Raw genomic sequence first — 26,969 nt, forward strand, 5'->3', positions numbered from 1 at the left:
AGACTGAAGCTTGCGTTAGAAAGGGCTGAAGTTAGAGAACGATGTGCACCTGTTCGCTACCCTACTACCTTTGGGAATGGCAGACAAGGTGGGAGAGCAGGATAATAAGTTAGAGATCCTAGTGTGCCATTTTGCAAAGCTAGGAGGGTGCAGGCTGCTGTGGATTGAGGTCTGAGCACTTGTGACAAAGCCTGATTAGGATTCTAAGAGGGGGATTGCTAAAAAGTGAAGAGAACAGAATGAAAGGGATGATATTGTGGTGATTGACAGTGAAAGAGACAAAGCGCCAGTGCTGTCCAACCCCTACTACAGAGGAAAGTTCTAAATAGCAATTACTCAAAAAACTCCTAGGAGAAAACTTGCAGTCTTTCTGTCCCCCCTTGAAGTTGTAAATTTTATCATGTCTTTGGAATGTAAACACCCCAGGAGATAACCAAAACACTGCCCACAGAGGCTAAATTTATAAATGGGGAAAAAAGAGGCTTTTCAAAATACAGACTGTTATAGAAGCTCCCTTGCCCCAAAAAGCTTTAGCCACGTGAGTGGTATCTGATTCATGGCTAGAGTTTTGGAATGAAAGCTCTGGGATCTCTGTTTGTGTCTATCTGCATGTTATGTGTGTCTGTGGATATGTATTATACATGTGGTGTTCTGTCTCCAGAGGGCATTATCAAAATTATTATGTAAAAGAACTCTATTTAATTGGCTTAAAGGAAAAAAGTTTTAAGGTTTTTTTTAATGTACTTTATTTTTTTATTTAAATTCAGTTAGTCACCATATAATACGTCATTAGTTTTTGATGTAAAGTTCCATGATTCATTAGTTGCGTATAACACCCAGGGCTCATCACATGACAGTTTTAAGTCTTAATATCAATAATGTACTCATGTAAAACTGAAACAATTTTACTTCATCTGCTAAAAGGACAAAGTTTTCTTGGATTATTGGTCCATTCTTGATGAGATTGTGAACGGTTTTTCTTTACCTTTCAAGTAATCTGCCTAGAAAACAAAGATTCTGTTTTATGGAAATAATTTCCTGTGCCTCATGTTACCTTTATCAAGTCTTTGATATTAAAAGAGCTAAGTTTTTTACAATTCTGTAACTTTCTGTATTAGCTTTTGAAGTCTTTAACTGTCACTTTGGCAAAATGAATAAGTATTGTTTCACAGCAGCCTATAATCTAATCAAGTGTTTTAAGCCTTTTGATATTTTTGACAAACTTCCCATAAATCAAATTCTAAAGAAGTCTTGTTGACTTTGAACTAACTTTGGGATTTTTCACAGAGTCCCTGGAACATCTCAGAAGATGTGTTCTCTGTCCTTGTGAAAGGAAGACATTGAACTAATTAGGCTTATTTGGCATGGTAAATTTCATGGGAAGCATTGTCAAATAAGAAGTGATGCTAAACTTTCTTGCATTGTTCCAGAAATTACACAAAATTCCTAAAAATCTGATATGTCCTGATATAACGTTCAGTCGTAATTCTAGCTATTATTTTATAAAGGATGTCACAGAAATAACCAAGTTTCTTTGTCCGTCAGATTGTAATAAACTCTCATCAGATCTTTAACCCTGGCCATTTTTAAGTCTTTTGTCATTTACAGACGTTTATTGTTTTATTCTGATGCTTTTGCAAAAGTGTTCCTGCAAAAGTGCTTCATCTTCAAAGAGATTCATGGAAAAGACTCTGACAAGTACAGGTTTCTGATAACTAAGATCGGTTTGCCTTCACGTGAGAGGCAATGATGGAACTTCCGGGTGCTTCCCCAAGGCTACACACACAGCTCCACGATGTGTCATGGAATGGTAGCCTGAGACTTGTCCCTGTTCTCCTTCTCCACAGCAGTAAAGTGGGCCCCTTGCATTGATGATATAATGTTACCCTGTGGAGACTTGCCTCTGCTGCAGGACCCGCTCTGCAGATTTTGCTGGAACACCTGTGAGGCAGAGGATAGGAGTGTACCCATAGAACATTTACGGCCCCAGGCACTGCTGTGGAGTTTTTGGGAGTCAAGTTGGGCATTATCCCAGAAACTGTACTAATAAGGTGCAAGCCTGTCCATCCCCTAAGAAGGTGAAAGAGCTAAAAGCCTTTGTAGAGGTTTGGGAGTTTGGGAAGACTTTCATTCGCCACCTGACACAGTGCCTCCACCCCCTTATGCCACCTGATAAAGAAAGGGCATGTGTGGGACTGGGGATCAGAGCAGCTCACCTCCTTTGAGAAGACAAAAATCTAGTGAAGTAGATTAAAGCTCTGGGCATCTCCCAAGCAGGACTGCCATTTGAGTTAGATGTGTCTGTGACTCTGGAAGATATGGGTCAGGAACTGTGGCAGAGACAACAGAAGGAGAGAGTGCCCCTAGGATTTCGGTCCCAGCTGTGTGAGGGAGCAGAAACCTGCTATAACCCCATACACCAGTAGTTTCTAGCAGTGGATAGAGCACTCCTCCAGGTAGAGCCTCTCAGGCAGCAGCCAGTATAACAGCCAGTGGGCCGAACTCAGAGTGGTTTGGCTGGTGATCTTTCATGAGTCCTAGCTGTTAACCCTTTGCACCAACTCTTGGGCTGTTCTAAAGGAATTAACCCTGTGGTTTGGACAATGGGAAGCTGAGAAGTGGATGATTATCAGTGGGCCTTTATGTGGTCAGGATGTGTGTTGGGGGGGGGACATTTGGGTTCACCTGCAAGAGCCTGAGGCAGTCCTCAACATCTTCCAGCTTATAAGGTACTGACACCCCCTGGCAGTTAAGAGGCTGATGCCCTGACTCAGGTATGGGTCCTTCAGTAGATAGATACGGCAGACTGAGTGCATAGGGGGAGCAGTGCCCGTTGTGGCCAGGTGGGGTGGTGTATTGCTGAGGATGCCAGGTTGCCCTTGAAATACAGTGATGTGGTTACTGTAGGAACAGCATGTTCTTTGTGTTCCAGACAATACCCAAGGCAACTGCCAAAGGAATCTGGGGCCGTCCGTTGCAGTTCCCAGCTTGTGAGAGATTGGCAAATTCATTATATTGGCCCCCTCTGTCAGAGTGAGGGTTCTAAATGTGCCTTGGTTTGTGTGCACACAAGCTTTGCCCTGTTGCCATGCAAACTGGGCTGCCACCATGAGGGAATTAGAGAAGCTGAGTACCATGTACAGATATCCTCAATTAACTAGACAGTGATCAGGGGTCACTTGCCAAAGGTCATGATGTTGAAGACTGGGCAAAAGAACATGACATTGAATGGAGGTTCCATTGCCTCTATAACCTGCAAGTAGTAGGGTTGGTAGAAAGGAAAAATGGAATCTTAGAGCAGCAGATTTAATTACTAATAGATAAAACCACCTTGGCCAGGTGGATTCAAGTACTGTCCCATATAGTACATTTGTATGATCAACCAGTAGGGCCACTTGTCCCATATGCCAGACTGGGGACCCCTGCTGAGGCACCCAACAGGGTGCATTATAAAGGTATGGATGGCATGGTAAATAGCCATTGTCCCAACTTTCACCATGGATCAACGTGCTGTGCTGCTGAGAACACCAAGCCCCATCGTGCCTGGAAAGGTGTCATCTACTGGAATTTGCAATGAGAGGTCCCACCTGGATTGGTGACTTAGTTCACATCCCTGGATGACGAACTATTCAGTCTCCACTGGGATCCTGTTGTTGAAACCCACCAGGCCTGGAATGGAGCATGTGTTATTGAAAGAGGGGAAGAGGTGGGCATCCTGGTCTGGCCTGTCCCAGCCCCGGTCCATCCCCTCATGCCTAACAGTGCTGCCTCCCTAGCAGTACGTACGGTGTGTACAACCAGGTCAAGTTCCCAAAGCTGCCAGCCTCCCTCTCCTCAAGGCTGGGTGGGTATATTCTGTTTTCCACTGATATAATCATTTGGCCGCCTTCTTTATTCCCTCCGCTGGCCTGGAGGACATTACAGAAGTGACAGCCCGCAATGCCTGCCCTTACTGAACACTGAGTGTCTCTAATGAGAAAAGCTGTCCTCCAAAATAGAATGGCCTTGGACATTGTTACTGCCTTGCCAGGAGGCACCTGTGCCGTTAGCCAAACAGAATGCTGTGTGTTCATACCTGATGAGTCTCTAATGTATCATTTTTATTAAATCACACGGGGGCACAAGTAAATGACCTGAGTGATCCGACCCCCAGCCTAGGGGACTTAATAAATCAGTGGCTCGGAACGTGGGGCTCTTGGTGGAAAAGTTAGCACTGATTTGGGGAATCATTATCTTAATCTGTATTTTCTCTTTTATGTGCTTGTGTTATGGTTGTGGCATCTGCCTCCAGTGCAGCCAGATAGCCGCCCAAGGGGGCTACCTCCATGCGAGGGAAACCTCTTGCTGACTACTCAGGGCACATTGTGTAAGGGGCGGGGCATGTGAGATTGTAAGAGCTGGTTGTGAAGGCTGGAGTGTTAGGGAAGGTCGTCAGGAGGATATGATTGCCCGCTGACCTGTGAGCTCCACCTAGGCAATCACAGGCTCCTGACCTCCCCTGTTGTTGGAATGTAGCTTCTGCTTGCCTTCCCCACTCCAGAGAACTGTCCCCAAGACAGCTGTGAGATAGTAGTGTGGTGTTGAGACCATTACATGGTTTATGTGACTAAACCCAGTTAAGGCCTCTGCATAAACTCTTAACGATCTGGTGGGCAGGCACAGAGGTCCACTCGTCCTGTGGCTGCCTAAGATAAGCCTCATGTAAATTCCCTTGCTTATTAAACTTGCCACCTACCAGTGTGGAGTGATCTGCCTCTTTCTTCAGGCTCTCCTTGCCCTGCATGCATGTGCAGGGACCAGTCTGCAAAGCAACAGTTCTCTTTTGCAATAATACTGGAATACAGATTGTATAATAAAGTTAATTGAGCAAACGGGATAGATGGCTAATTGCTAGGAGCTACGCTCTTTAATCCTGTAATCCCCCATTATTTAGGAATTTATCCTAAGTAATCCAGAAAGAAAAAAATAAATTATTTATCATACTGTTAATAATAAGCAAAGCAGTGGAGAATCTAAACAGAAAGAGAATGATTAAGAAGATTCCTCAGTGGTATATCACAGAGTATTAAATGATAATAATGCAGATTGTGAGCCAACATGAAGGTATTTTAATTGGCTTTTTTTTTTTGATAGAGAGAGAAAGAGAGAAAGAGTGTGCTCAAGTGAGTTAGCATGTGGGGGTGGGCAGAGGGAGAAGGAGAATCAGAAGCAGCCTCCTCACTTAGCTCCGGAGCCCCACACAGGGCTTGATTTTACAACACTGAGATCATGACCTGAGCCAAAATCAAGAGTTGGATGCTTAAATGACTGAGTCACCCAGGCGCCCTTTAACTGACATTTGAAAAATAGGTCCCAAGCTGTATACTGTGTCAGAGGCCAGGGATACAAACAAGAGTAATGTCTCACTTCACTGGAGCCTACACTCCAGGAGCTCTTACCAGAAGCAACCCATTGTAGTGGTACAGGTGTAGGGAAGACACAGGAGGGAGGAAATAAATTTTCTGATCCTAAAAGAGTCAGGAGATTATGACTGAATTCCTCTAAGTGAGAATCTGGCTCAGGTGAAAGGATCAACAGCACCGCTGGGCCTTGGTTGGACGGGGGTAGCTGGTTTCCCACCATCCCTGCAGGGGGGCCACCCCAACCGCTTGGGTTCTGGGACTGGCCCATGGAGACTGCCCCTCCGCAGGGGGACCAGGGCGGGGCCAGAAAGGGGGCCGGCCCCCTCACCCATCACACACGTTGTTGGGGAACCTGGTGCCAAACCATTCTTAGGCAAGCTCCTTCTGAGTCTGGGTTTGTATCCAGCGGAGCACCTCCCTTGCTGGCATCTATAAAGAGTTAGCACTTGGCACAAGAGTTTGTAAAAAGAAAGAAGAATAACAACTGCAAAAATAAATAAATAAAAGAGTCAGGGAAAGCTAAAGGAAAGAGGAAATAGTTGAGATAGGCTGTAAGATTTATCAGATGAATAAATGGGTAATATAGTTAATACGTACAAAATGTTTATTATATGCCCATACTTTGCTAAGTACTTTTCATTATCCCATTAGTTCCTCTCAACACTGTGATGGGTGCATGCACCATTGTAAAAATGAGTAAACAGAGCTTGAGGTGGCTAGGTAACATGCTGAAGGTTGGTGGCAGAATCAGCACCTGAACCCATGTCACCTGCTTCTAACATCCATATTCAAAATCACTGTACTTCAACAGTGGCCTCCAATTGTGAGAAAAGTCTACCTATGGAGGTATTAATATTTTAAGACCAAAGAGAAAATAGTTTTGTTGGAGAAAGAGGATTTTCTCTTGATTTTTTAACATTCGAGAATCCTTGCCAACAGCTAAAACATCTGTTGCTTATTATTTTGAGAGACCTATCTCTGGAGGAGCTAGGTGCATCTGTCAGGTATTTCTTTGTCCTCAGCTAGGCACTGAGATATGAAAGCAAGGTAGACAGTATAGGAAGCAGTATAGGAAAAATGGGGTATGACTTGGAAAGTAGGTCACTTCGAGTGGCAACTTTCGATTCTCTTAGGTCAACAATGTAGCCTTCTTTGTATGTATGCTGTGGGAATGCCTGCTCCACGTTTTATTATTTTGTGAAAATTGGGGGATTGTGCAATTTCAGCCGCTTTTATGGGGGTTTATCTTTGTCAGGATAAAATTATACTGAGTGCCTTGTTCTAAAATTAAAAGCAGTACAAGTGGCCTCAGTCTCTGTTATGTTGCAGGCATTTGGTAATGCTGGTATAGTACTCATGGTATGTCTGGGGTAATGAAACCTTGCCTGCCAACTCTCATCTGAGTCTTTTTATTTTTATTTTTATTTTTATTATTTGGTAAGGGGAAAGGAGGGAGGGAGGGAGGAGGGGCAGAGGAAGAGGGAGAGAATCTTGAGCAGCTCCACACTCTGTGCGGAGCCTGACATGGGGCTCGATCTCACGAGATCATGAGCCAAGCCAAAACCAAGAGTCGGACACCTAACCAACTCAGCCACCTAGGCACCCCATCATCTGAGTCTTTTTAAAGAGCATCTGAATTTGGCATTCTCCAACACAGGAAGTCACTTGTGACCCAGGAGATGATGGAACATGACATCATTATATATAGCCAAAGGAACAGAACTCATGCAATAGGAGGATCTTGTTGTTAAGTCCATTTGCATTTCTGTTCATAGGTTTTGTTGAAAGCTGTAAGTTGGCATTTTAGAGATGAAGAAAAATTAGCGTACTATACACATAGAAATTGGCCTATTCTTATTCCCATCTGGAACAGTCTTGCACGTAGGTGCTCAGTAAGCCATTTCTTGAAAGAATGCATAAAAGAAGATGTGAAAATTTTTGTTTCTTCTTAATGCTACTATGCCATTCTTGTGTGAGAATATTAAGAGATGGCATGCCAAGTTTTCCTTTTCTGATGCTGCAATGTCAGAAGATTTTATAAAACTCTCTTAACTCTCAAACTTGGTTCTCCTAGAAAGGCAAAAGAACTAGGATAGCTAAACCAGTTTTGAAAAGGAAGAATAAAGTTAGAGATATCACAGGACCCTATTTTAAGACTTAATGTATAACTACAGTAATCAAGTTAGTGGTATCCGTGGAGGGATAGACAAATAGGTCAATGGCATAGAGCCCAGAAATCAAACCACACAAGTATGGCCAACTGATTTTTACATAGGTACAAAAGCAATTTAAGGAAGAGATGATAGTCTTCTACCTATGATGCTGGAATAATTGGACATTTATAGGCAAAAAAAAAAAGTCTTCATCTAAATCTTACACTTTATACAAAAATTAACTCAAGGTGAAAGATGGATTTAAATGTAAAAACTGTAAAACTTTTAGAAGAAAGCATAGGAGAAAAATATTCGTGACCTAGGGTTAAATGAAGAGTTTGTAGACACGACATTAAAAAGCACAATCCGTAAAACAAAAAAATCAACAAATTAAGCTTGATCAAAATTTAAAACTTGTGCTCTGTAAATGGCCCTATTAAGAGAGAAAATATATTTGGTTTATCTGACAAAAGACTTGAGTCCATAGTAGATAAAAAATTCTCTAAACTCAACACTAAGAAAACAATCCACTTAGACAATGGGCAAAAAATGAACAGATACTTCACCAAAAAAGAATTATAGGTGGCAGATAAGCACAGGAAAAGATGTTCCACATCATTAACCATTAGGGTAGTACAAATCAAAATGACAAGACCTAACCACGTGATGTCAGTCTTTGCTTTAAGGTTTGCCTTAAGGCCCAGCATATAGTCCATTTTGGCAGATATCCAATGTGTATTTGAAGTGGTATTATTTTGATTTTTGTCTTCTTCTGAAGCTTTGGATATCTAAATAAGAACATTCTGTACCTACTCTGTACATAGTCCCGGTTTCTACTTTCTTATAGTAGGTATGTTTGATTTTTAGTGTATCTTTCTCCTTTCTTAACCCATTGGTTTTCTTCTCCTTGTGGTTATAGGCAGCTTATAGGTTCAAAAACCAAACAAAAACAAAAAACCTACCTTTGTTGTGTACTTGACACTCAGCAGCCTTTAGTTCATTGTTAGGTACCACAGTCCCTAACCAGGAAATAAGTGTTCACCTTATACCTAAAGACTTTATGTAAGAGTTAATTCTTGGTATTGACTCATTTGTCATGTTGTGTTCTCATTCTCTTGAAACTGCTCTACCTTGCCTTTGTCAAAAGGACAAAAATGTGTTTCCCAGTTGCCAAGGCTGTGTACTTTCCTGATATTAAGCAGTACCTTATCTTATCTGAAGATGCATAACTGTGTTGTGAACTAAAGCTATTGTATTTGAGGAGAGAGCTGCCTAGACATCCAGGTACCTCCACATACGAATTCATTTCTGCTAATATTTGAGTGGCCACTGTTCTCTCGGAAATGAGGTGGTGCATAAAAACCGAGACTCTGCCTTGTGTAAGACACAGTGTGGTAGGTGCTGCACCATTTAACTTTTTCTTGATTTGGGCATCTATTCTTTCTTGCACTTTCACAGTCATTGCTGGAAATTTTTGTGATAATGTGAGAAAAGGATGACGTACTTATTATCCTTGTCTGAGGAAAACAATGCCTCTGTTTCCGCAACAGGAGGGGGTAAACTTTGAGTTACTTTTAGAGTAAACAAGGCTAGAAGTGTTCAGATTCTTGGCTCACCCTCTTCTGCTTCAGTTAGACTTTGAGTGATATGCCTTTTTGTTAATGTGATTAATTGGAATTTATAAGCTTAGTGGTAAATACGGTTAACTCTGTATTTCAACTCACGAGACCTTGTGCTTCATGCTGCATACATCTGGGTATTGGAGCTCTTTAGCTGGGCAGCCAGGGTGAGAACCCCCGTTGTGCCCCTGTTGCTGATAAGGGAGAGATAGGGAAGACTTGTGTATATACTGGCTTTTCTGTGTGACAGAGCTGTTTAATTGGGGGTGATTGTGAAGTTTTTGTTATAACAAATGGGCAGTAGAATTTGCAGTTAGTAGGGCAATGACTGACTCTCAGTCCACATTGGGAAATGAAAGAGAGAACATTTTGGTGATGGAAACGTAAGTTTTCGAATGTACAGCACAAAGAGTGAACTGTGTATTTTATGTAACGTAAACTGTGGATTTTAGTCAATAGTAACATATCAATATTGGTTCGTCAGTTGTAACAGATGTCCCACCCTAATGCAAGATGTCGCTAATGGGGGAAACAGATGGGGAAGAGACAGGGAGATGAGGAAGTATATGGGAACTCTCTGTGCTTTTTGTTCAGTTTTTCTGAACCTAAAAGTGCTCAAGAGTTTAGAAGTTTTAAGTAACTGGTTGAATGTTCTTAAGCAAGTTCTTATCATACAAGTTCCTGTTTAACCCTGACCCTTGGGATTTCTCAGGTAAGATGAATCTGGTTTGCAGTTTGAGCTGTTCTGTCAGGTAGATTTGCCCCTCTGTTTTTCTGATGTTCATTAACCGTGCTTTTCCCTCTTCTCTGTCTCTGTTGAAACAGTTGGAATGCCAAGATGCCTTGGAAACAGCAGCCCGAGCTGAGGGCCTTTCCCTGGATGCCTCCATGCATTCTCAGCTCAGAATCCTGGATGAGGAACATCCCAAGGGAAAGTACCATCATAGCTTAAGTGCTCTGAAGCCCATCCGGACCACTTCCAAGTAAGAGGCTCTACCGGCTAATGACTTGTCTGTGAAGCACCAAAAGCGTTTTTGGAAAATTCAGGCTAAGATTAGACCATTTGGGAAGACCCGTTTTTAGCCAGGAGCTCTGTTTACGAAACAGTGTCTCATAAATGCTGGCTAGCCTCTCTGTATGCATTGACAATTTTGTGCTTTGGGTTTTCTCTCCTTAGACACCAGCACCCAGTGGACAATGCTGGGCTCTTCTCCTGCATGACTTTTTCTTGGCTTTCTCCTCTGGCCCGCATGGCCCACAGGAAGGGGGAGCTCTCAATGGAGGACGTGTGGTCTTTGTCAAAGTACGAGTCTTCCGATGTGAACTGCAGAAGGTAGGCTTCTCTGGTCTGCCCTTGTCTCCCATATACTGGGTGCATAGGGCCTGAGCTAGGAGGGGGGGGTCCGGCAGTGTGATGCCCTCAGCTCTGTGTTCTTTTAGGATCTGAGCTGTCCTGCGGAGGGAGGGTAGCCTGGGGATGACTTTCTCTTTGCTCTTCTGCTTTATCTCCTATTTCACCTTTAATCCTGTTTTAACCACGGGCTTTCTCTCTCTCTCTCAGCCCCGCTTCTCTTCCTGAGTCTACAGGGAAATTATGTTGCTGCCTTGTGACAGAATACATTTTTGTGGTAGCTGGTTATCATGACTAAAATCTAGTTTGCAACTTTACATTTGACCACAGGATCCTTCAGAAAGGGTTGGGGGCCCTTGAGAAAGGAAGTTCTTAGCCAGAAACGAATTCTATTCAGGGATAATTTTTCTGGGTGGGAAGGAAGGACTTCGGTTCTCATCATTTTCCATATCCCGAGAGGCTCCCTCCCTATACAGGGTAAATACGTAGCTGCCCAGAAAGGGTGTATTTTTCCCTGAAGGTGAGGTCCATGTACATAGTTTAAAGAAGAGGCTCGTGTGAGTGGTGTCAAAGCCTGGAGACAGAAAGCAATGGCAGGAGGGAATCTCGGGTCTCTGTTCACCTGGGCAGATGTGTAACAGAGGACATGTGCCCTTGTTAAGACTAGAGAGACTGTGGCAAGAAGAGCTGAATGAAGCTGGGCCAGACGCTGCTTCCCTCCGAAGGGTTGTGTGGACCTTCTGCCGCACCAGGCTCATCCTCTCCATCGTGTGCCTGATGATCACGCAGCTGGCTGGCTTCAGTGGACCAGTAAGTTCTAACCATCCTTCCTGACAGTCTCCAGGGGCCCGGCCACGGCCAGCTCTAACACTCTTGTTTTGTTGCAGGGGTTGTGCTCACCGGTGGGCCAGTTAGCAGCCTTAGTGATGCCTCTAGGTCTGTTGAAAGGGAACGGTTGATTTTGGAGTGAATGGTGGCTGGTCCACAGGTGGAAGGATGAGGGGCCGTGTTGCCAGAGAAGAGCCGGAAGCGGCTCGCTTTCCTGGGGCGGGTGAAGACACTAATGATTTCGGCTCTGTGCAGGATGGTGCTTCATTGTTGCGTGTTGCCATGAAGTGACAGTCTTGGTTTGGGGAGAGGTGTCTGGCGGTGCTGAGAGTGGGTGAGAGCAGTGTGGTGTGGCGTAGGCGGCTGGGCTAGTGCTGGTGACGCACCACACGCCTGGAGGCAGAGCTGTCACGTGTTTGGCGGTTCCACGGCCAATGAGCCCGAAGAAACCCGAGGAGCGTCAAGGCTTTTTTTTAGAGTCCAAGCTGGAGTCTATTTTAAGTGTCGGTTTATAGTGTAAATCGTGTGGCAGGTGTCGGGGTGGCAGCCGTGGTGTTTTCCTAGTGTGTTCTGAAGCAGAGTGGGTGAGGGAGTGATGTTCACACTGTTTCCTGGACACCTGCTGCGCTGCCTGATGCTTGAGACTTTGATTAAATCTATTCTCTGCATATTTGCCCTGAGGCATCGGAGCAGTAGTACTCCTTATACTGTGCGTTTTCCGTGTGTGGGTAAGCTGGAGGTTCATGGTTTGGTAAGTATGTGCCTAAGATGCATGGTGATTAGGTAAAACTAATTTGCAGTTTTTCTGTTTTATTTTTGTTGTTGTTGTCGTTTGTTTGTTTGTTTTTTGTTTTTTTCTAAATGTTTGATGCCTTTTTAAAAGTTCTGATCTCTTTTCTGAAGCAGAGAACACTACTTTTCTGGTATTAGGTTTCTATATTAATTGACCAACTAACACACTTTTGTATAAGCTTTAAATAAGAGAGACCATGTAAGTGAATATTATATTACTGACCAAAATGGCAAACATTTTCATAGGACCAGCTTCCCCCAAGAAGAGCTTCTGTCATTGTTTCACTACAGGGCTGGTGGCTGCTCTGGATCTTCTGTAGAATTCTTTGAGCTGGGTAGCACAGTATATAGGCTTTCTTGATTCCATTTGGCCAGTGCAAGAAGTTCATTGGCTCCCCCTTCCGAAAAAAAAAAAAAAAAGAAAAACCAACAAAAAACAAAACAAAAAAAAAGAGGAAGAAATACCATAAATTGTTGAGATTTTAATTTTTTATTTGGGAAAAAAAGCTACCTATGCATGTTCAGTTTGGGGGCCTACAGTCACTCCCTTGAGCATCTGCATATTCCTTTATCTCTCTCTTAAGGTATGGCATCCTGGAATGCTAACTCTAGTAAAGTCTTCTAGGCACCAGGGAACACTGAGAACCTTCCTTTAACAGGAAAACAGCACGCACACTTTTCCTTCTCTCTACCCTCTTGCATAAGAGCAACTTAAGGCCTGTGTTATTTCATAAGATCCCATCCTAGAACAGTTGAGAAAGCAATGGTCCCATCCATAGTCTCTCTAAATGATAAAAAGATTTAAAACTACAAGCAAAGCAAACTTCTTTTTTTGGAGTACCAATTCAAATAAATTTCTTTTTAATTGGAAATTGAAGGATCAGCCTGGTTTTGAGATTAGTGCTAGCAATGAGCATACCTTCTGTTCTGTGGATTTAAATCCTTTCAGGGAACACCCATTTTAGATTTTTGCACATTTTCTAATATGGCACAACTTTCAAACTGGCTTAGTTTGTTCTTGCAGAAATCTGTGTAAGAACCGACTCCCCAAATAGGGGGCTATTTCTTTTCTCCCCTCAGGCATCGCTGAACTTTGGTAGCCATATGCAGAATATATGAAACGACCCAAGTTCATGTGTATGTATGTTTTTTTAACTGGCCGGACATCGATACATCAGGACGATCCAAGGTTTCAGTGATGCCATTGGACCAGTGCTCTGTGCAGAGTGTCCAGAGGTCACAATAGTGTTAATGGAGTACCAGAAAGGTTAAGGGTATGGTCCTGACCTAAGATGAGTGGCCAGACTTGCTAAAGTTACAGAGATGATATGTGGCCTTCTTGGATATGAACAGTTTAAAAAGACCAGGCCTGACCTATGATTTTTGTGTAAAGAATTAGCATCCACCCTGTAGATCTGCAAGAGAAGGCTACCTCCTGCAGTGCTGTACCTTGGTGAATGCTAACTCTGCTCAAGGGCCTTTTGGGGGAAAGGGCAGTGAATAGCCTCTAGAGAGGTAAGTTTCCCACCCTCCCAACCTCTCCCCAGCTGCAGCTTGCTTGATGCTGTCAGGATCTGGATTTGGGGGGAGTCTCTCTGTAGTGGAACCAGTGACAGAAGCTGTTCTTTAGAATTTTCAGGATGGCTGTATTCTGCGGTCAGAATGAGAGTCAAGCTGGGCAGAATCTCTCGCCAAGAGTTCAGGTAAGGTAATGTTTATTCACTGGGAATGCTTTCCACAGCCAGACAGCTATGCTGACAATCTCTCGAGTTTTTCTCCCAGTTTGTTTACGTTTAAATGATAAGTTTGTAACTTTTTTAAAACTAAATTTTGGTTGGATTTTTTCATGAAAACCTTTTTTTCTTTATCCCATACATACAAAATGGTTTGAAATGTAATTGTTTTTTTTTAAGAACCCTATGTGTTGGAAATTCTTTAATCTGCTGTTTCCTCTTCCCCCCTACCCCGAAAATTTTACATAATGTAAGCTTCATTATGTCTTTTACCTTCCCCCGGCTCCCCACCTCCGGGAGGTACTAATGCTCTTATCCAGTGCTGAAAAATGGCACTGTAAAGGTATGGGAAGGAAGGAACCCCAAACTACAACCTGCTGTCCTTTCACGCCTTCCTCTGGAGACTGTTCCATCAGTGCTGAGGTGTGTGAGAAAATGCTTTACGGCACCGCCATCTTACTGAGTTGCTTCACGTGAGGAAAAATGGGGTTTTGACCCTGCCACTCAGTGACTCAGTTCCACATTTTGGATTGCATACTGGAAAAGAAGCCAATCTTCTTGCTAGTAGACCAACAACCCAGCTGTATGCAGTGGTGACCCAAACAATGGATATAAACCTGAAAATCTGAGGGAGGGGAGAGGTGGAATACAATAGTTCTCGGGATCTGAAATCTCCTATTTATTTGATCAGGTTACTTTACTGACGCTTGACAGAAATCTGATTGGTGGGGATCTCTTAGGATCTGGCGGACATCTGGTATTAATTTCCTTCCAGGAAAAATGAGAAATGCCAGTTAACCCAGAGAGCGTCTGGGTTCTGGAATTCAGCATTAACCGCCTCAGGACAATTGTGTGTCTGGCCTCCATTTTTGTCTGTCGTTCAGATCTGGCTCCCACCTACAAGTACCCTGTGCTATAAGGATCCGGGGTAGTTGGGTGGATGGGGTTTCTCGTTCTTTTTTTTTTTTTTTCCCCTTCCTTCAGGGTGGGGGATCGGTTTGGCTTTCTTTTGTTGTGGTTTGTTTTCTCTCATTTTTGGCAAGATCAATTTTAGCTGCAAGGACTTGAAAAAAAGACTCTGAAGAATGCCGCCCCGTTTTTCCTTGAGGCCTAGATTTTTGTATTCTGTCCTGAACAGAAGTCATCCGTCACAGCCTGCTGAACCAGTAGCACCCAGGGATTTTTTTTTTTTTTTTTTTTTAAAGAAGTTTCCTCTTTGGGGGGGGTTTATTTTTTTGTTTTTTTTTTTTTTTTTTTTTTTTTTTTAATTCTCTTTCCTTAGCTGCAAGGTCTTATTCCCGGAGAATCTACCCCATTGCAGACTCACTGCAACTTCAGGAGCCTTAATCGGTTAAGTGCCGTCAGCTCGATGTACTACTCCGGACTCTGGCAACAGCTATGGGTTCTATTCTGTATTTCCACTGTGTGTAGCGAAAACAACAGTCGGAGGCCAGATGACGTGTTAGATGGCCAGCCTTGTAAAAACTCGACTCTGTATGTTCCCATGTATGTTACCACAATGCTCCTTCTGTTGTACAGTCTGTGAGATACTCTTTGAAGATGGTACTTTTATTTTATATTTTGTTTCATTTTCAATAAAAGTACATTACCTCCCACTTGCTGGTATTGAATCCTGTCGCTGAATGTGCCTTGTGTGAGTGTGTGCTCCGGCGTTGCAGGACCTCAGAGCTGGAGGTGGCACTCGGTGGTTCTTGGGGGCTGGCTGCCTTCCCTCCCCGCGGGTGGTGGTAGACATATGCTACCTGAGGTAACATGTTTTCGTTTTTGGGAGGGAGTGGGGAGTGGGGAGGGCCCACGGGAGGGTTTCTGGATTTTGGAATAGTCTGCTTTGTTTTGCTCTCTTCTGTACTATTAAACTGCTGATGTTTATTTTCAGGAATGTTTTGCAAATGCACTTCTCACTCTTCCCCAGTCCAACTGTAGGTACACTGTTCCTTTTTATCAAATAAGCACGTTTGAAACGATCCAAAAAAAAAAGGTCTTAATTTCATTTAAAGACATGTATCAATGTGTGGAGAGACTGGAGTAAGGTCAAATATATACTTTTTAATGACCGTGTGTTTAGAATTAATTTCAGCTTATGGACAGGTTTATGTTACATTAGAAAGAGGAACGGTTTTGGTGGTGTCCTTAAGGAAGAAAAAAATCCAGGTGAGGCCTACCTCCTGCGAACCGCCTTGAGTAAATACCTGCGGGCGAGTCGCCAGTCGTATTTGGTCCTTCAAGGTCTTCCTCTGCTTCTGTGTGTAGCGCTGTCACAGTGGAGCTGCTTCCTCTTTCTAACTTAACATAAAACTGCGGCGTGGTGTGTGGGTGCCGTGGAGATGCTGACAGCGGTGTGTGTTTCTCCCTGTAGGCCTTCGTGGTGAAACACCTCTTGGAATACACCCAGGTCACAGACTCTAACCTCAAGTACAGCTTGCTGTTAGTCCTGGGTCTCCTTCTGACGGAAGTCGTGCGCTCGTGGTCACTCGCGCTGACTTGGGCATTGAATTACCGAACTGGTGTCCGCCTGCGGGGCGCCATCCTAACCATGGCATTTAAGAAGATCCTAAAGCTAAAGAACATTAAAGAGAAGTCTGTGGGTGAGGTGAGTGAGGGGTGTTTGCTTCAGGGCAGAGAGAAAGCTCCCAGCTTGAGCTCTTTCTTTCAGTTGGATCTCTGCTTTGCCCTTCATCTTCCTCCTGAGACAAGTGGCCCGGGTCCTCGCGGGGTCCTCTCACTGCTCTTTCTGTCTCGTAGCTCATCAACCTGTGCTCCAACGATGGGCAGAGGATGTTCGAAGCAGCTGCTGTGGGCAGCTTGTTGGCTGGAGGACCCATTGTTGCCATCTTAGGCATGATTTATAACGTAATTATACTAGGACCAACAGGCTTCCTAGGATCAGCTGTTTTTATCCTCTTTTATCCAGCAATGGTGAGTAAGCCTCCTTGCTGTATCGTAGCAGCTTCTCCTTAAATGAGCTTCTCCTTAAACTTCTCCACTAGGTTTTATATAGTAGGCGCCGCTGAGGTGTCACATCTCTGATTGGAAATTTCCTCAGAGCAGGTACCTGGTTTGGAAAAGTCTGGAAAGAGCTAGACAGTGTTCAGTCCCTATAGGCAGAATTTTGTCTTGAGAGGAAGTAAGGTGTCCTGTGAATAAAGGCCATGACTCTTAAGGAGATTTAGAAAAGAGAGTCTGAGTGAAGGAGGAGGCCAGCAGCTGAACTCTGCCCTTAACAACACGGGAGTGTCTGAGTCCCTTCGTCTCAATTTGCTGCTAACTGATATGACTCTTCTGCTTCCCTTTGGTAGCACTCAATAACCATAATTACTCTGAAAACAAATACTTTACTTGTCTTAACTTCCTTACAAAGGGATAAGAATTAAATAATATTTTATTATAATTTAAAAGACCACTTTTATTAAAAGGCAGTGCAACTACACGATGCTCATTTTATTTATAATAATCTTAAACAGATTTATTTCCCAGAAAGACTAGACAGTTCTTAAATTTGAATAAGCCCTGACTTGGCATGACATCGCTTTTCCTTTCAGATGTTTGTATCACGGATCACTGCATATTTCAGGAGAAAATGTGTGACCACCACAGATGAACGTGTCCAGAAGATGAATGAAGTCCTTACTTACATTAAATTTATTAAAATGTATGCCTGGGTCAAAGCATTTTCTCAAATTGTTCAAAGTGAGTTTACAGATTTCATACGTGCATGTGGTATAAGGTCCTTGCTTCCTGAGCACATTAGCTGCTAGGAACCCTAATGTCATAGGATCATAATATTTTCTTATAATATCTTATGATCTTTATATTGAAAGGGATCTTAGAGACTTGAACTCATAATCTCATCTCACATAGGAGGAAATTAAGACCAGAAAATTGTGAGTTTTTTTTTCCCCCAAGATAACTAAGCTAGTTATAAGCAATTCATTCAGTTTCAAATCCCCCTATCTATACTGTCATCCTGCCCATAATTTTGTGGCCTGGCTATGAAGACATCACAGAAAACATTATCAAGTTGTCTTCTGAGACCTCCCCCCTTCCCTGCCCACCAAAGGTGCATGTGCATTGCAGGTGTGAGATGTGTGAGGTGTGAGATCCTGGGGGAGGGGGAGAAGGGCCACGCTGGGGGTCAGGACAGCTGGACTCTGGGCCTAGCTCAGCTACTCAGTCATCGGGGTTTGACTTATGTTGAGTCACAAGGCCCCATCCTGGCTCTGTCCTGCTCCTCCTGATCAGTAAATTCAATGCAGACACAAACACGTCTAATATGTGAAGGCCACACGCTTAGAGGAATAATTGGCATTAGACTGGACATTCAAAAAGGTCTCAACAGAAGTTGGAAAGATGGGCCTTAAAAAAGGTGGCATTTCAGAAGGGTACATTGAAAGGCACTTTAGAGTTGAAAAAAGAAGGCATGTTTCCATTTAAACTTACTTCATAAAAGATGCAGGCTGTTCATTAACCATCACCTCACAGTGAGCTAACTTGAATACGTTGCAGTTACAAAAGTTAATGCAGTTTTAGGTTGAATAGAAATCCAGTGTTCAGATCAAGGAAGCTGTTTTATTTTAACTGTTTATCAATTAAACCTTCAGGAACATTGTGTCCAGTTCATAAACTTTATTTATCAGTGGTCATCAGGAGGAGATGGCCACTCAGAGGTATCCAGCAGTGGGTTAGGCAACTTTCATTGCCAGTGGAATGGAACCGATAGATGCTAATTGGGTATCTGTGTGACTGCTGATGGTCCTTTCTGCCTCTCTCATTCTGTGGTTTTATAATTTTCTTTCTGAGAGGCCACTCATCCTTCGGCCCCTGACTTCGGTATCTTTACCTGTGTATATTGGTTTGAAGAGTGTTCTTTCTCATTATGGACTTAAGCAAGGTATATGGTAAATGTGAAAGCAATGGGTTAGATTTTTAAAAATATGACATATGAGCTAGCTCTGAAGATAGTTCCCAATGTCTTGAGCCCTGGTAATACCTCTAAGGTCAGTACAAAGCTTCTCAGAAGAATTGCTCTTATGTTTAAAAGTTTTAAACACACACACACACACACACACACATACACAAAACTTGCCACTTTATTGTCATACCTCCCACTCCATGGTCTTTAGTACTCTAGGGTTGCTCTGTTAATAAGGGTCTCCTTTTTGCAAATATTTAAGAAAAATCATTCTGCCTACAAAAATTGTATTTCACTCACCTTCTGTCAATCATCCTGCTTTTTGTGTGAAAGCCTCTACCCAGCACTGACATACGGTAGGCACTGTAAAAAATCTGCGTTCTTTATAAATTCTCCATTACCATGGTGTAGTGTTTCCTGTTGTTTACTGGAAATAAACAACAACCAGGTAGGCAAACAAAACTGCCATTTGCAGATACAATTACTGTGTTCATTCCTTCTAGATGTAAGATGTTCACAAGAAAAACCAGACTGAAGGCAGAAGATGTTCATTGCACTGATATGTAGGGACTGCTTTTTGTTAGATTCATTCTGTGACTTGATTCCATTTCAAACCTCAGGCTTATGTAACAGCATTAATAGTGATAACTGATAGTCATGTTGACCTAGGTTTTATACCGTGGGTGTTAAGGAGTTGTTTTAAAACCTATGTGGCTGAAGACCTACCAAGTCTTCTTTGGTGACAGAAGACCAATATCCCACAGTTTCTTTTGACTTGCTTTTCATCAGTTGGCTTGCTTTTTATTCTTAGAAATCCGAGAGGAAGAACGTCGGATCTTGGAAAAAGCTGGGTACTTTCAGAGCATCACTGTTGGAGTGGCTCCCATTGTGATGGTGATTGCCAGTGTGGTGACCTTCTCTGTTCACATGACCCTTGGCTTTGATCTCACCGCAGCACAGGTCAGTGAACCCTTAGCGCTTGGGGAGATTTTAGAAATACCACATATAGAGATGTTCTGGTGCTCTTCCTTCTGGCTTTTGAGGTGCCCCCAGTAATCAGAAGGTATTTTTTTCTTTCATGTGATTAAGCCAGGAAGAGTGGCGATTCAACCCTAAGTACGAATAACGTGTGGATTGTTTTAAATCAACCCAACTTTGGATTTAATTCTGAAAATACAGATCATCCCTTTGGTTCAGATTTACTGAGAATTTTAATTGCAGGTCTCATAAAAACTCTACCTTTTAAAAAAAGTGTACGTGGGTAGCTGGGTGGCTCAGTCGGTTAAGCATCTGACTCTTGATTTCGGCTCAGGTCATGATCTCAGGGTCGTGAGATCAAGCCCTGTGTTGGGCTCCACGCCCAGGGGGATGTCTGCTTGGGATTCTCTCTCTCCCTCCTTTTCAGCCCCTCCCCCCCCTCACATGCATGCATATGCTCACTCGCTCCAATAAATAAATGAATCTTAAAAAAAAAAAGCATATGTGACTCATACCAGTTTGACAGGTTGCTGCCTTCCTTAAATCGATGTCTTGTTATTTTTGTTGCAGATTCTCATCAAGTTCAGTTTCTTTTCTTTTCCTGTTTCCAGGCTTTCACAGTGGTGACTGTCTTCAATTCCATGACTTTTGCTTTGAAAGTAACACCATTCTCCGTAAAATCCCTCTCGGAAGCATCGGTTGCTGTTGACAGATTTAAGGTGAGTGGCTCCCTTCCCTTCCTCCATGTCAGGAGCCATTCCTGGCAGAACCAACAGCTGCCTTTATTCCAGTGGGCCACACAAGGCTGGCCATAATTGGTTTTTGGTCACCTCTAGCTTTTTGTACAGTTGATAAGACGGGGAGCAGGAGAGGAGAGTGAATTAAGGGATGGGAATTGTTAACTTTTCAAGTGAATGTGAAATTTTACCTTTTGTCAACAGCCCATCTAATTCTGGGCTCCCAGGATTTGGTTCTCCTTCAGAGCGAGGCCCTTCTTCCTTGGCCTGACTTGGGTGTCCTCATCTCGCTCTACCGTCGCATCGACCTCTACCAAAATACTGTCATCATTTTGATTGGTCGATATGCTACGCCCTTTTCTTTTTTTAAAGATTTTATTTATTTATTTAATTGACAGAGAGAGAGAGAGAGAGAGAGAGACAGCGAGAGAGGGAACACAAGCAGGGGGAGTGGGAGAGGGAGAAGCAGGCTTCCCGCCGAGCAGGGAGACGGATGCGGGGCTCGATCCCAGGACCCTGAGCTCATGACCTGAGCCAAAGGCAGTCGCTTAACCAACTGAGCCACCCAGGCGCCCCTCGATATGCTACGCCCTTTTCCATACTTTCTTTTTCCTGCCCTGTAGTCACCACTCATGATGCAGGGAATGCAGTGACATGGGAATAGTCATACAATGAGATCATGTTGCAAAGTGCAGATAAGGAAATATCAGGTTTTTTCTGGAGGTGGTTAGTTGATCGTGCTTTGGCTGTGTTGTTTATGCCTTCAGAATAATACAAATAGATGATACAAGAGGTCCATAGATTCGGGAGGGTGAGGGGAGGGAGCAGCACCTCTGTGGGCTGGAATTCCTTGACAGTGCCCCTGCAGGGAGTAGTTCCTACACTCCTGCCAAGCCTTCTTGACTAGTGAAGAACAATGAAAAAGTGATGCTGGTTGTTTGAAGGTTTGGGGGGAACAAATTGAGACTCATGGAGAATATGAAGAATGGAGAAAAGCTTTCCAAGATTTATTTATATTCTACTTGTTTACAGTTAAGGTGAATTTTGTTTGGGCAGGAAGGCCAGTCCTCAGGAATGCATCCCCAGCTCTGTGCCCTCCCTCCCTCCAGCCTAGCTGCTAGAAGGCGAAGAGCTAGAGCCATATAAAAGAAATAGTCTAATTGTAATCAGAGCTTTATTTTGCTAAGTTTGCAATACCTAGTCATGGAAGAAAGCATATGTTTTGACCATAAGATTGTCCTCCTGTCATTGTTAGTTAGAATGGATTTGATAGCATTTTGGATGAAGGAATAAGAGTTGATAGTATAGGTTTGTTCACCCTGTGTTTCTCAAGGGCTTTCTTTTCTTCCATTTACTGGTGGGGATTTGCATTTGCAGGTAGCTTTTCACACCACAGCTCCCTCCTCTATCCAGGGAACTTCAGAGTTAATAATAGAAGCAAAATCACCCACAGCTGTATTATATGCCCCTTGAGACTTCAGTTCCATTCTGTCTTATTCCTTCTTGGCAGGCTCCTCCTGCCCCTCCTCTCCCTCCTCCTTCCCCCCACCCTCCCCTTCCCCCTCCTTCTCCACCTGCTAGGAGGATGATAACAGGTAGAAAGGGGTAAGAAGCCACCTTGTGACATTTCTAAGATTGTTGTCAGTAGAGGGTTGCCAGTTTTAGCAAATAAAGAGACAGGACCCCCAGTTAGTTAATAACCACATGGGATATACCCATACTACCAAATTTTCATTGTTTATCTATAATCAAAATCTAACTAGATGTCCTGTATTTTATCTGGCAACCTTCTGTCCCCTCTTCTGCTCAACAGATGCACTCTGAGTGAATGAGGGTTCTGTTTTGATAGTTGGTGTCCTATGGTAAAGTTGAGGTTTATGGTTTATGTACCTCTAAGATTCTGTTGTCCTGGCAGGTGCCAGTCCAAGTAGATATAAATTCCAGTGTTGTGAGTCCCTTGTGTGCCTCCGCATGTCTCAAGAGGAGGACAGGCTGCAGGGAGCCCATGGGAAAGAAATGGGGAAGGAGCTGTGCAAACTGGAGCACCGGCTTATTTTTTTAATAGTCCATGAGGCCTGAAAGATCCCTTTAATAACTCCTTAGAGGAGAGAAATGATGGGAATTCTGTCAGCGTATGGTTTTACTCTGTGATCGTGGTCAAAATATTTGGCATGTTACTCTTAGCTCAGTCAATCCAGAAGGCTCTGAACAAATGAAACCAACAGCTGTTTTTGGAAAATTGAACCTAAGGTTGATGAAGAGTAATGGTTATCGAGGGTATTTAGAACCATGACACTTCTGGGAAGATTGGAGTTTAGGAACTGATAGGAGATGTGCCAATCAAAGCTTGGAGTTTAGGATCTAGGAGAAAGGACTTGCTCTAGGGGAGGGAGATTGTATGTTACATTTACTAACACCTGCAAACTTTAAAACAGTTGGGGGTTCTCAGTAAATAAGCAGAGTCCTGACCCTGAAAGGCACCTTTTATCTTAAGTCTTTCTAATGTTTAATTATTTTTTTTTATCATATTGGGAATCCAGCTGGGATTCTGTGGAGATCTGCAGTTTAAGAGGTCTGTCAGAAGTGGGTTCAAGATCATGGGCCCTTATAATAAGGTTTATTATGGTCAGTGTTTCAAATCTCATTTTCAATCATTCCACTTTTCTTCCCTAACATAACTCAGGGACTGTGGGAATGAGTGGGAGGAAAGTCTTGTTGTCTTCTCAAGGGTATTTCTGAGAGAGATTCCCTTCGCTTCTTCCCAAGTCCATTCCTTTGGTTGTTTGAATCCTTACAAGTTTCAAGGCAGAACTTTGAAGACATGAGAGCTTGCAAGAAGAGGCACTCTGCTGACGATAAACCCAAGCAAGCTAGGCACGGTCACCATCTCGGCTCGCCTCCCCCCACACACATGTGCCATGTGGTTGCTGAGGGGCGCGCACAGGCTTTGAGGCTCTGCAGGAGTGTTCTGGAAGGGAAACACGGTGATGGGGGTCCGTCTAGGAGAGCAGCGTGCCCTTTGGTTTCTCTGCTTGCACTTTACTGCCTGCTCTTCAGCAAGTCGTGGGTGAGAACGCGGGGCCACATACGGGTTAGTTAAATGTACTTTGGCCACACTAGATTGGCAGAAAGGAAAAGGTGGGTTAGGATGTGGTTGGCAGTGTAGAGCGCTGGGCCATTGAGCAGGCCCCTGTCCCTCCTGAGGGTGTCCCCGCACCCCCGTGACCTCTCGCCGGGCCTGAGGCTGGGCTGCACTAATGAGCTGCCTTTTGCCCTTCAGCTTCCTTCCACTGTATAGCCTGATGTGTTTTGCCACGTGAGTGTGCGCCCTAGGCTTGTCCCCTGGTCTTGATCCAGTGTCTCATCTTTGCACCTCTCTCACAACTCCTATCAGAGTTTGTTTCTGATGGAAGAGGTTCACATGATAAAGAAAAAGCCAGCCAGCCCTCACGTCAAGATAGAGGTGAAAAATGCCACCTTGGCATGGGACTCCTCCCACTCCAGTATCCAGAACTCACCCAAGCTGACCCCCAAAACGAAAAAAGACAAGAGGGCTGCCAGGGGCAAGAAAGAGAAGGTGAGACCGCTGCAGCGTGCTGAGCAGCAGGCCGTCCTGGCAGAGCAGAAGGGCCACCTCCTCCTGGACAGTGACGAGCGGCCCAGTCCCGAGGAGGACGAGGGCAAGCACATCCACCTGGGGAGCCCGCGCCTGCAGAGGACACTGTACAGCATCGACTTGGAAATCGAGGAGGTAAGCCCGGCGCCTCCCCACTCCCCACCCGCACCCTGTCTGTCTGCAGGTGTCTGCGGGCATCTCCTCTGGTGCGAGCGGGCAGCCACCTCCCTTACACCAGAGTACCTCGTGGCTGGGACTGGTCGGAACCAACGAGCGAATCCGGCCAGCTCCAGCTCTACAAAGGAATCTTTAGGCATCTAACCGTAGACCTTAATACCATGAGATGCTCATTTGACAAGCAAGGAAATGAAGCATTCAGGTGGATTTTCCAAGACTTTGCCCTGAATAGATTCTAATTGCTACAGTTGTGTGTGAGCTGTAATAATTATTTCTGGTTATCATAACTCTGGGCGAGCTTCTCGTTACCAGTAGGCTGTGCAGAGCATGGTCCATGTAAGAGCTCTCAGGGCTGCTCTTATTGACAAATCTCTTGTAATTATTTATCTACTTATTTATCTATTTTTATTGCAGCATAATCAATAGCCAATGTTCTGTTAGTTTCAGGTGTACAGCATACTGATTCTGTAATTGTTGATTTTTCATATAAACGAAGGATCATTATGATGTGTGATGTCACAGCCTGGATAGCACAGGCCTAGAATCTCTCCGAGGGGCTCCTGGGCAGAGTGGCTGGAAGAGACTCCAGTTCGGGGCTTTGCAGACACAGTCTGTGACCATTCGGAGGGGCCGAGATGTATATGTACATCTGTCATCGGCTGTTTTCTGAATGCCAGCTTTATGCCAGGCACCGTTCATTGTGGGGCTGGGGCTGTAGCCGCCGGAAACCAAATGGACAAAAACCTCTGTGCTCCTGTAGCGTATGTTTTAGTGGGCAAAGACAGATAGTAAACAAGTACAGTATATGGTATGTCAGATGGTGGTAAGGGCCCTGAGGACGAGAGAGAGTGGTGGGGCCCGGAGCAGGTGTGGTTGCAATTTAAATAGGCTGCCTGAGGGAAGGCCTCATTTAAAAAAGTGGTATCTGAGCAAAGGCCGGAAGGAGGCGAGGGCGTGAGCCATAAGGGTATCTGGGGGAAGAAGAACATTCCAGGCAGAAGGAACAGAAGCGCAGAGGCCCTGAGTGTGCAGTGTACGTATTCCCCAGCAGAGTGAGCACGGGAGAGAGGGGCAGGTGCCGGGGGCAGAGAGGCGGTTGGGGTGCCGAGCCTCCTCTAGTGACTTTGCCTTTACTCCAAGTGGGAATAGAAGCCTTGGGAGGGTTTGGAGAAGAATGATAAGATCTGACGTCTGTATGAAGAGAAACATCCTAGCTTCTGGATTCAGAAGAGTATGGAGGCAAACAAGGAAGGAGAGCAGTTAACCCCGGAGAAGCGTATCTTGGACCGAGGAGGGCGACGAGCCATGTTTATCGGCCTAACCGGAGCTAGGGAGTAGTGGGTTTTAACGCGGCGTACATCAGTATCAGCAGCTGACTAAGGCACGTTACGTGGATCCAGGGCCAAACTGAAGAGAGAAAAGCGCCCCGCGCTTGAAAGCTGTCACCAAGAGCAGGGGATGGTCCTTCGTGACCACACCTGAAACCACTAGTGTAGTTCATCACTGGCCACCACGCACGTCCGTTTTTGACTTCCGTTACCTCTTCACCACAGGCTTCTCACTTAATAGTGATTTCTTGATTATTGAGGCCGCTCCATTACATTCCTCATCAGCCCTATTAGAGGATTATTCCTCATTCACCTGAAATGTACTCTTCTGCTTTCTGTCTTTTGATCCTCATCCCACCCTTCAGAGCCCACATTCACATGACACACCTTTAGCTGTTTGGCGAGGGATACCTTAATTCTTCCAGCCCACCCCCCTCCCCTTCAGGGCGGGGAAGGGAAGTTAATGTTTGCCTGAGATCCTCTGTGCCCGGGGCATCCCACGGTTGGTATCTCTGTTAGTCACCATGGAGTCATGAGAACAGAGTTTTCTCTATGTAAACCTAACTGACTTGCGCAGAGATCAAACCTTAGACTTGGTCTCCTCGTTACCATCAGGCTGTAATCTTTCAAACTCTGGGACCATGTCAGAAACCTTATCCGACATACTTTGTCTAAGACGCTGTACTTGGTTCTACAAAGATCACTCCTTCCCTCAAGTTGCTCAAAGCCCAGTGCGAGGCAAACAGTGGAAGTAACCAGACCATGAGCACACAGTTGGCAGGTGCTAGTGGAGCTGAGGTTCCATTCACGGCCTGGCTGCCTCCAGAATCCATGCTCTTCTGCACACCAACTGTCCCTTTGCTGCGGGATTTGAGCCAATGCAGGGTTGCTAAACAAGTGGCCCTTTTGAAATCACCTGCCTGTCCTTGAAAACTTGGAACACCACCTGTTGAGAGCTCATTATTTTGCCTGGAGATACTCAGTTAATCACAGGGTTTCCTCCTCCCCACCCCACCCCCCCCTTTTAAGTGGGATTGATGGTATCAATAGTCTTCAGATTCTTGGAAATGTTTTGTACAAAAATGGAAACAGTGTGCATAATTTTTACTGAAAATAATTTATAGACCCTAGAGGAAAACATCATATAAAATGAAGTGAAAACCAACAAAATAATTTTCAAGAGTCCTGCCCTCATTTCCAAAAACAACAAAAATAAACAAATAATCACAAAGCATGGGTTGCCAAAAAAGTAAGAAAGAGGCTGGGCTTTTCTAAAAGTAATGTGGGATACCTTCATGCGTGTGGCTTATTTACGTTTTCTAAAA

The 26,969-nt window shown here is 44.2% G+C and overlaps 1 protein-coding gene across 4 annotated transcripts in view; it reads left to right on the forward strand.

The window, feature by feature from the left end:
• The window catches only part of ABCC5 (ATP binding cassette subfamily C member 5), a 160,890-nt gene that overhangs the window by 92,182 nt on the left and 41,739 nt on the right, over positions 1 to 26,969 (forward strand). For 3 of the 4 annotated variants that reach the window (XM_073896420.1, XM_073896437.1, XM_025877691.2), the window contains 9 exons: positions 10,000 to 10,157; positions 10,352 to 10,507; positions 11,188 to 11,335; positions 16,256 to 16,489; positions 16,642 to 16,815; positions 17,439 to 17,586; positions 19,620 to 19,768; positions 20,398 to 20,505; positions 23,918 to 24,274. In XM_073896420.1, the coding sequence (XP_073752521.1) occupies positions 10,000 to 10,157; positions 10,352 to 10,507; positions 11,188 to 11,335; positions 16,256 to 16,489; positions 16,642 to 16,815; positions 17,439 to 17,586; positions 19,620 to 19,768; positions 20,398 to 20,505; positions 23,918 to 24,274 (1,632 nt within the window). Of the gene's footprint in view, positions 1 to 9,999; positions 10,158 to 10,351; positions 10,508 to 11,187; positions 11,336 to 13,775; positions 15,823 to 16,255; positions 16,490 to 16,641; positions 16,816 to 17,438; positions 17,587 to 19,619; positions 19,769 to 20,397; positions 20,506 to 23,917; positions 24,275 to 26,969 lie in introns of those variants that run through there. The other variant, XM_073896447.1, reaches the window with a different exon arrangement.

The sequence above is a fragment of the Callorhinus ursinus genome, unplaced genomic scaffold (genome assembly GCF_003265705.2).
Source record: "Callorhinus ursinus isolate GAN/ISIS: 27379988/994484 unplaced genomic scaffold, GSC_fseal_2.0 scaffold1, whole genome shotgun sequence".
Classification (NCBI taxonomy): Eukaryota; Metazoa; Chordata; class Mammalia; order Carnivora; family Otariidae; genus Callorhinus; species Callorhinus ursinus.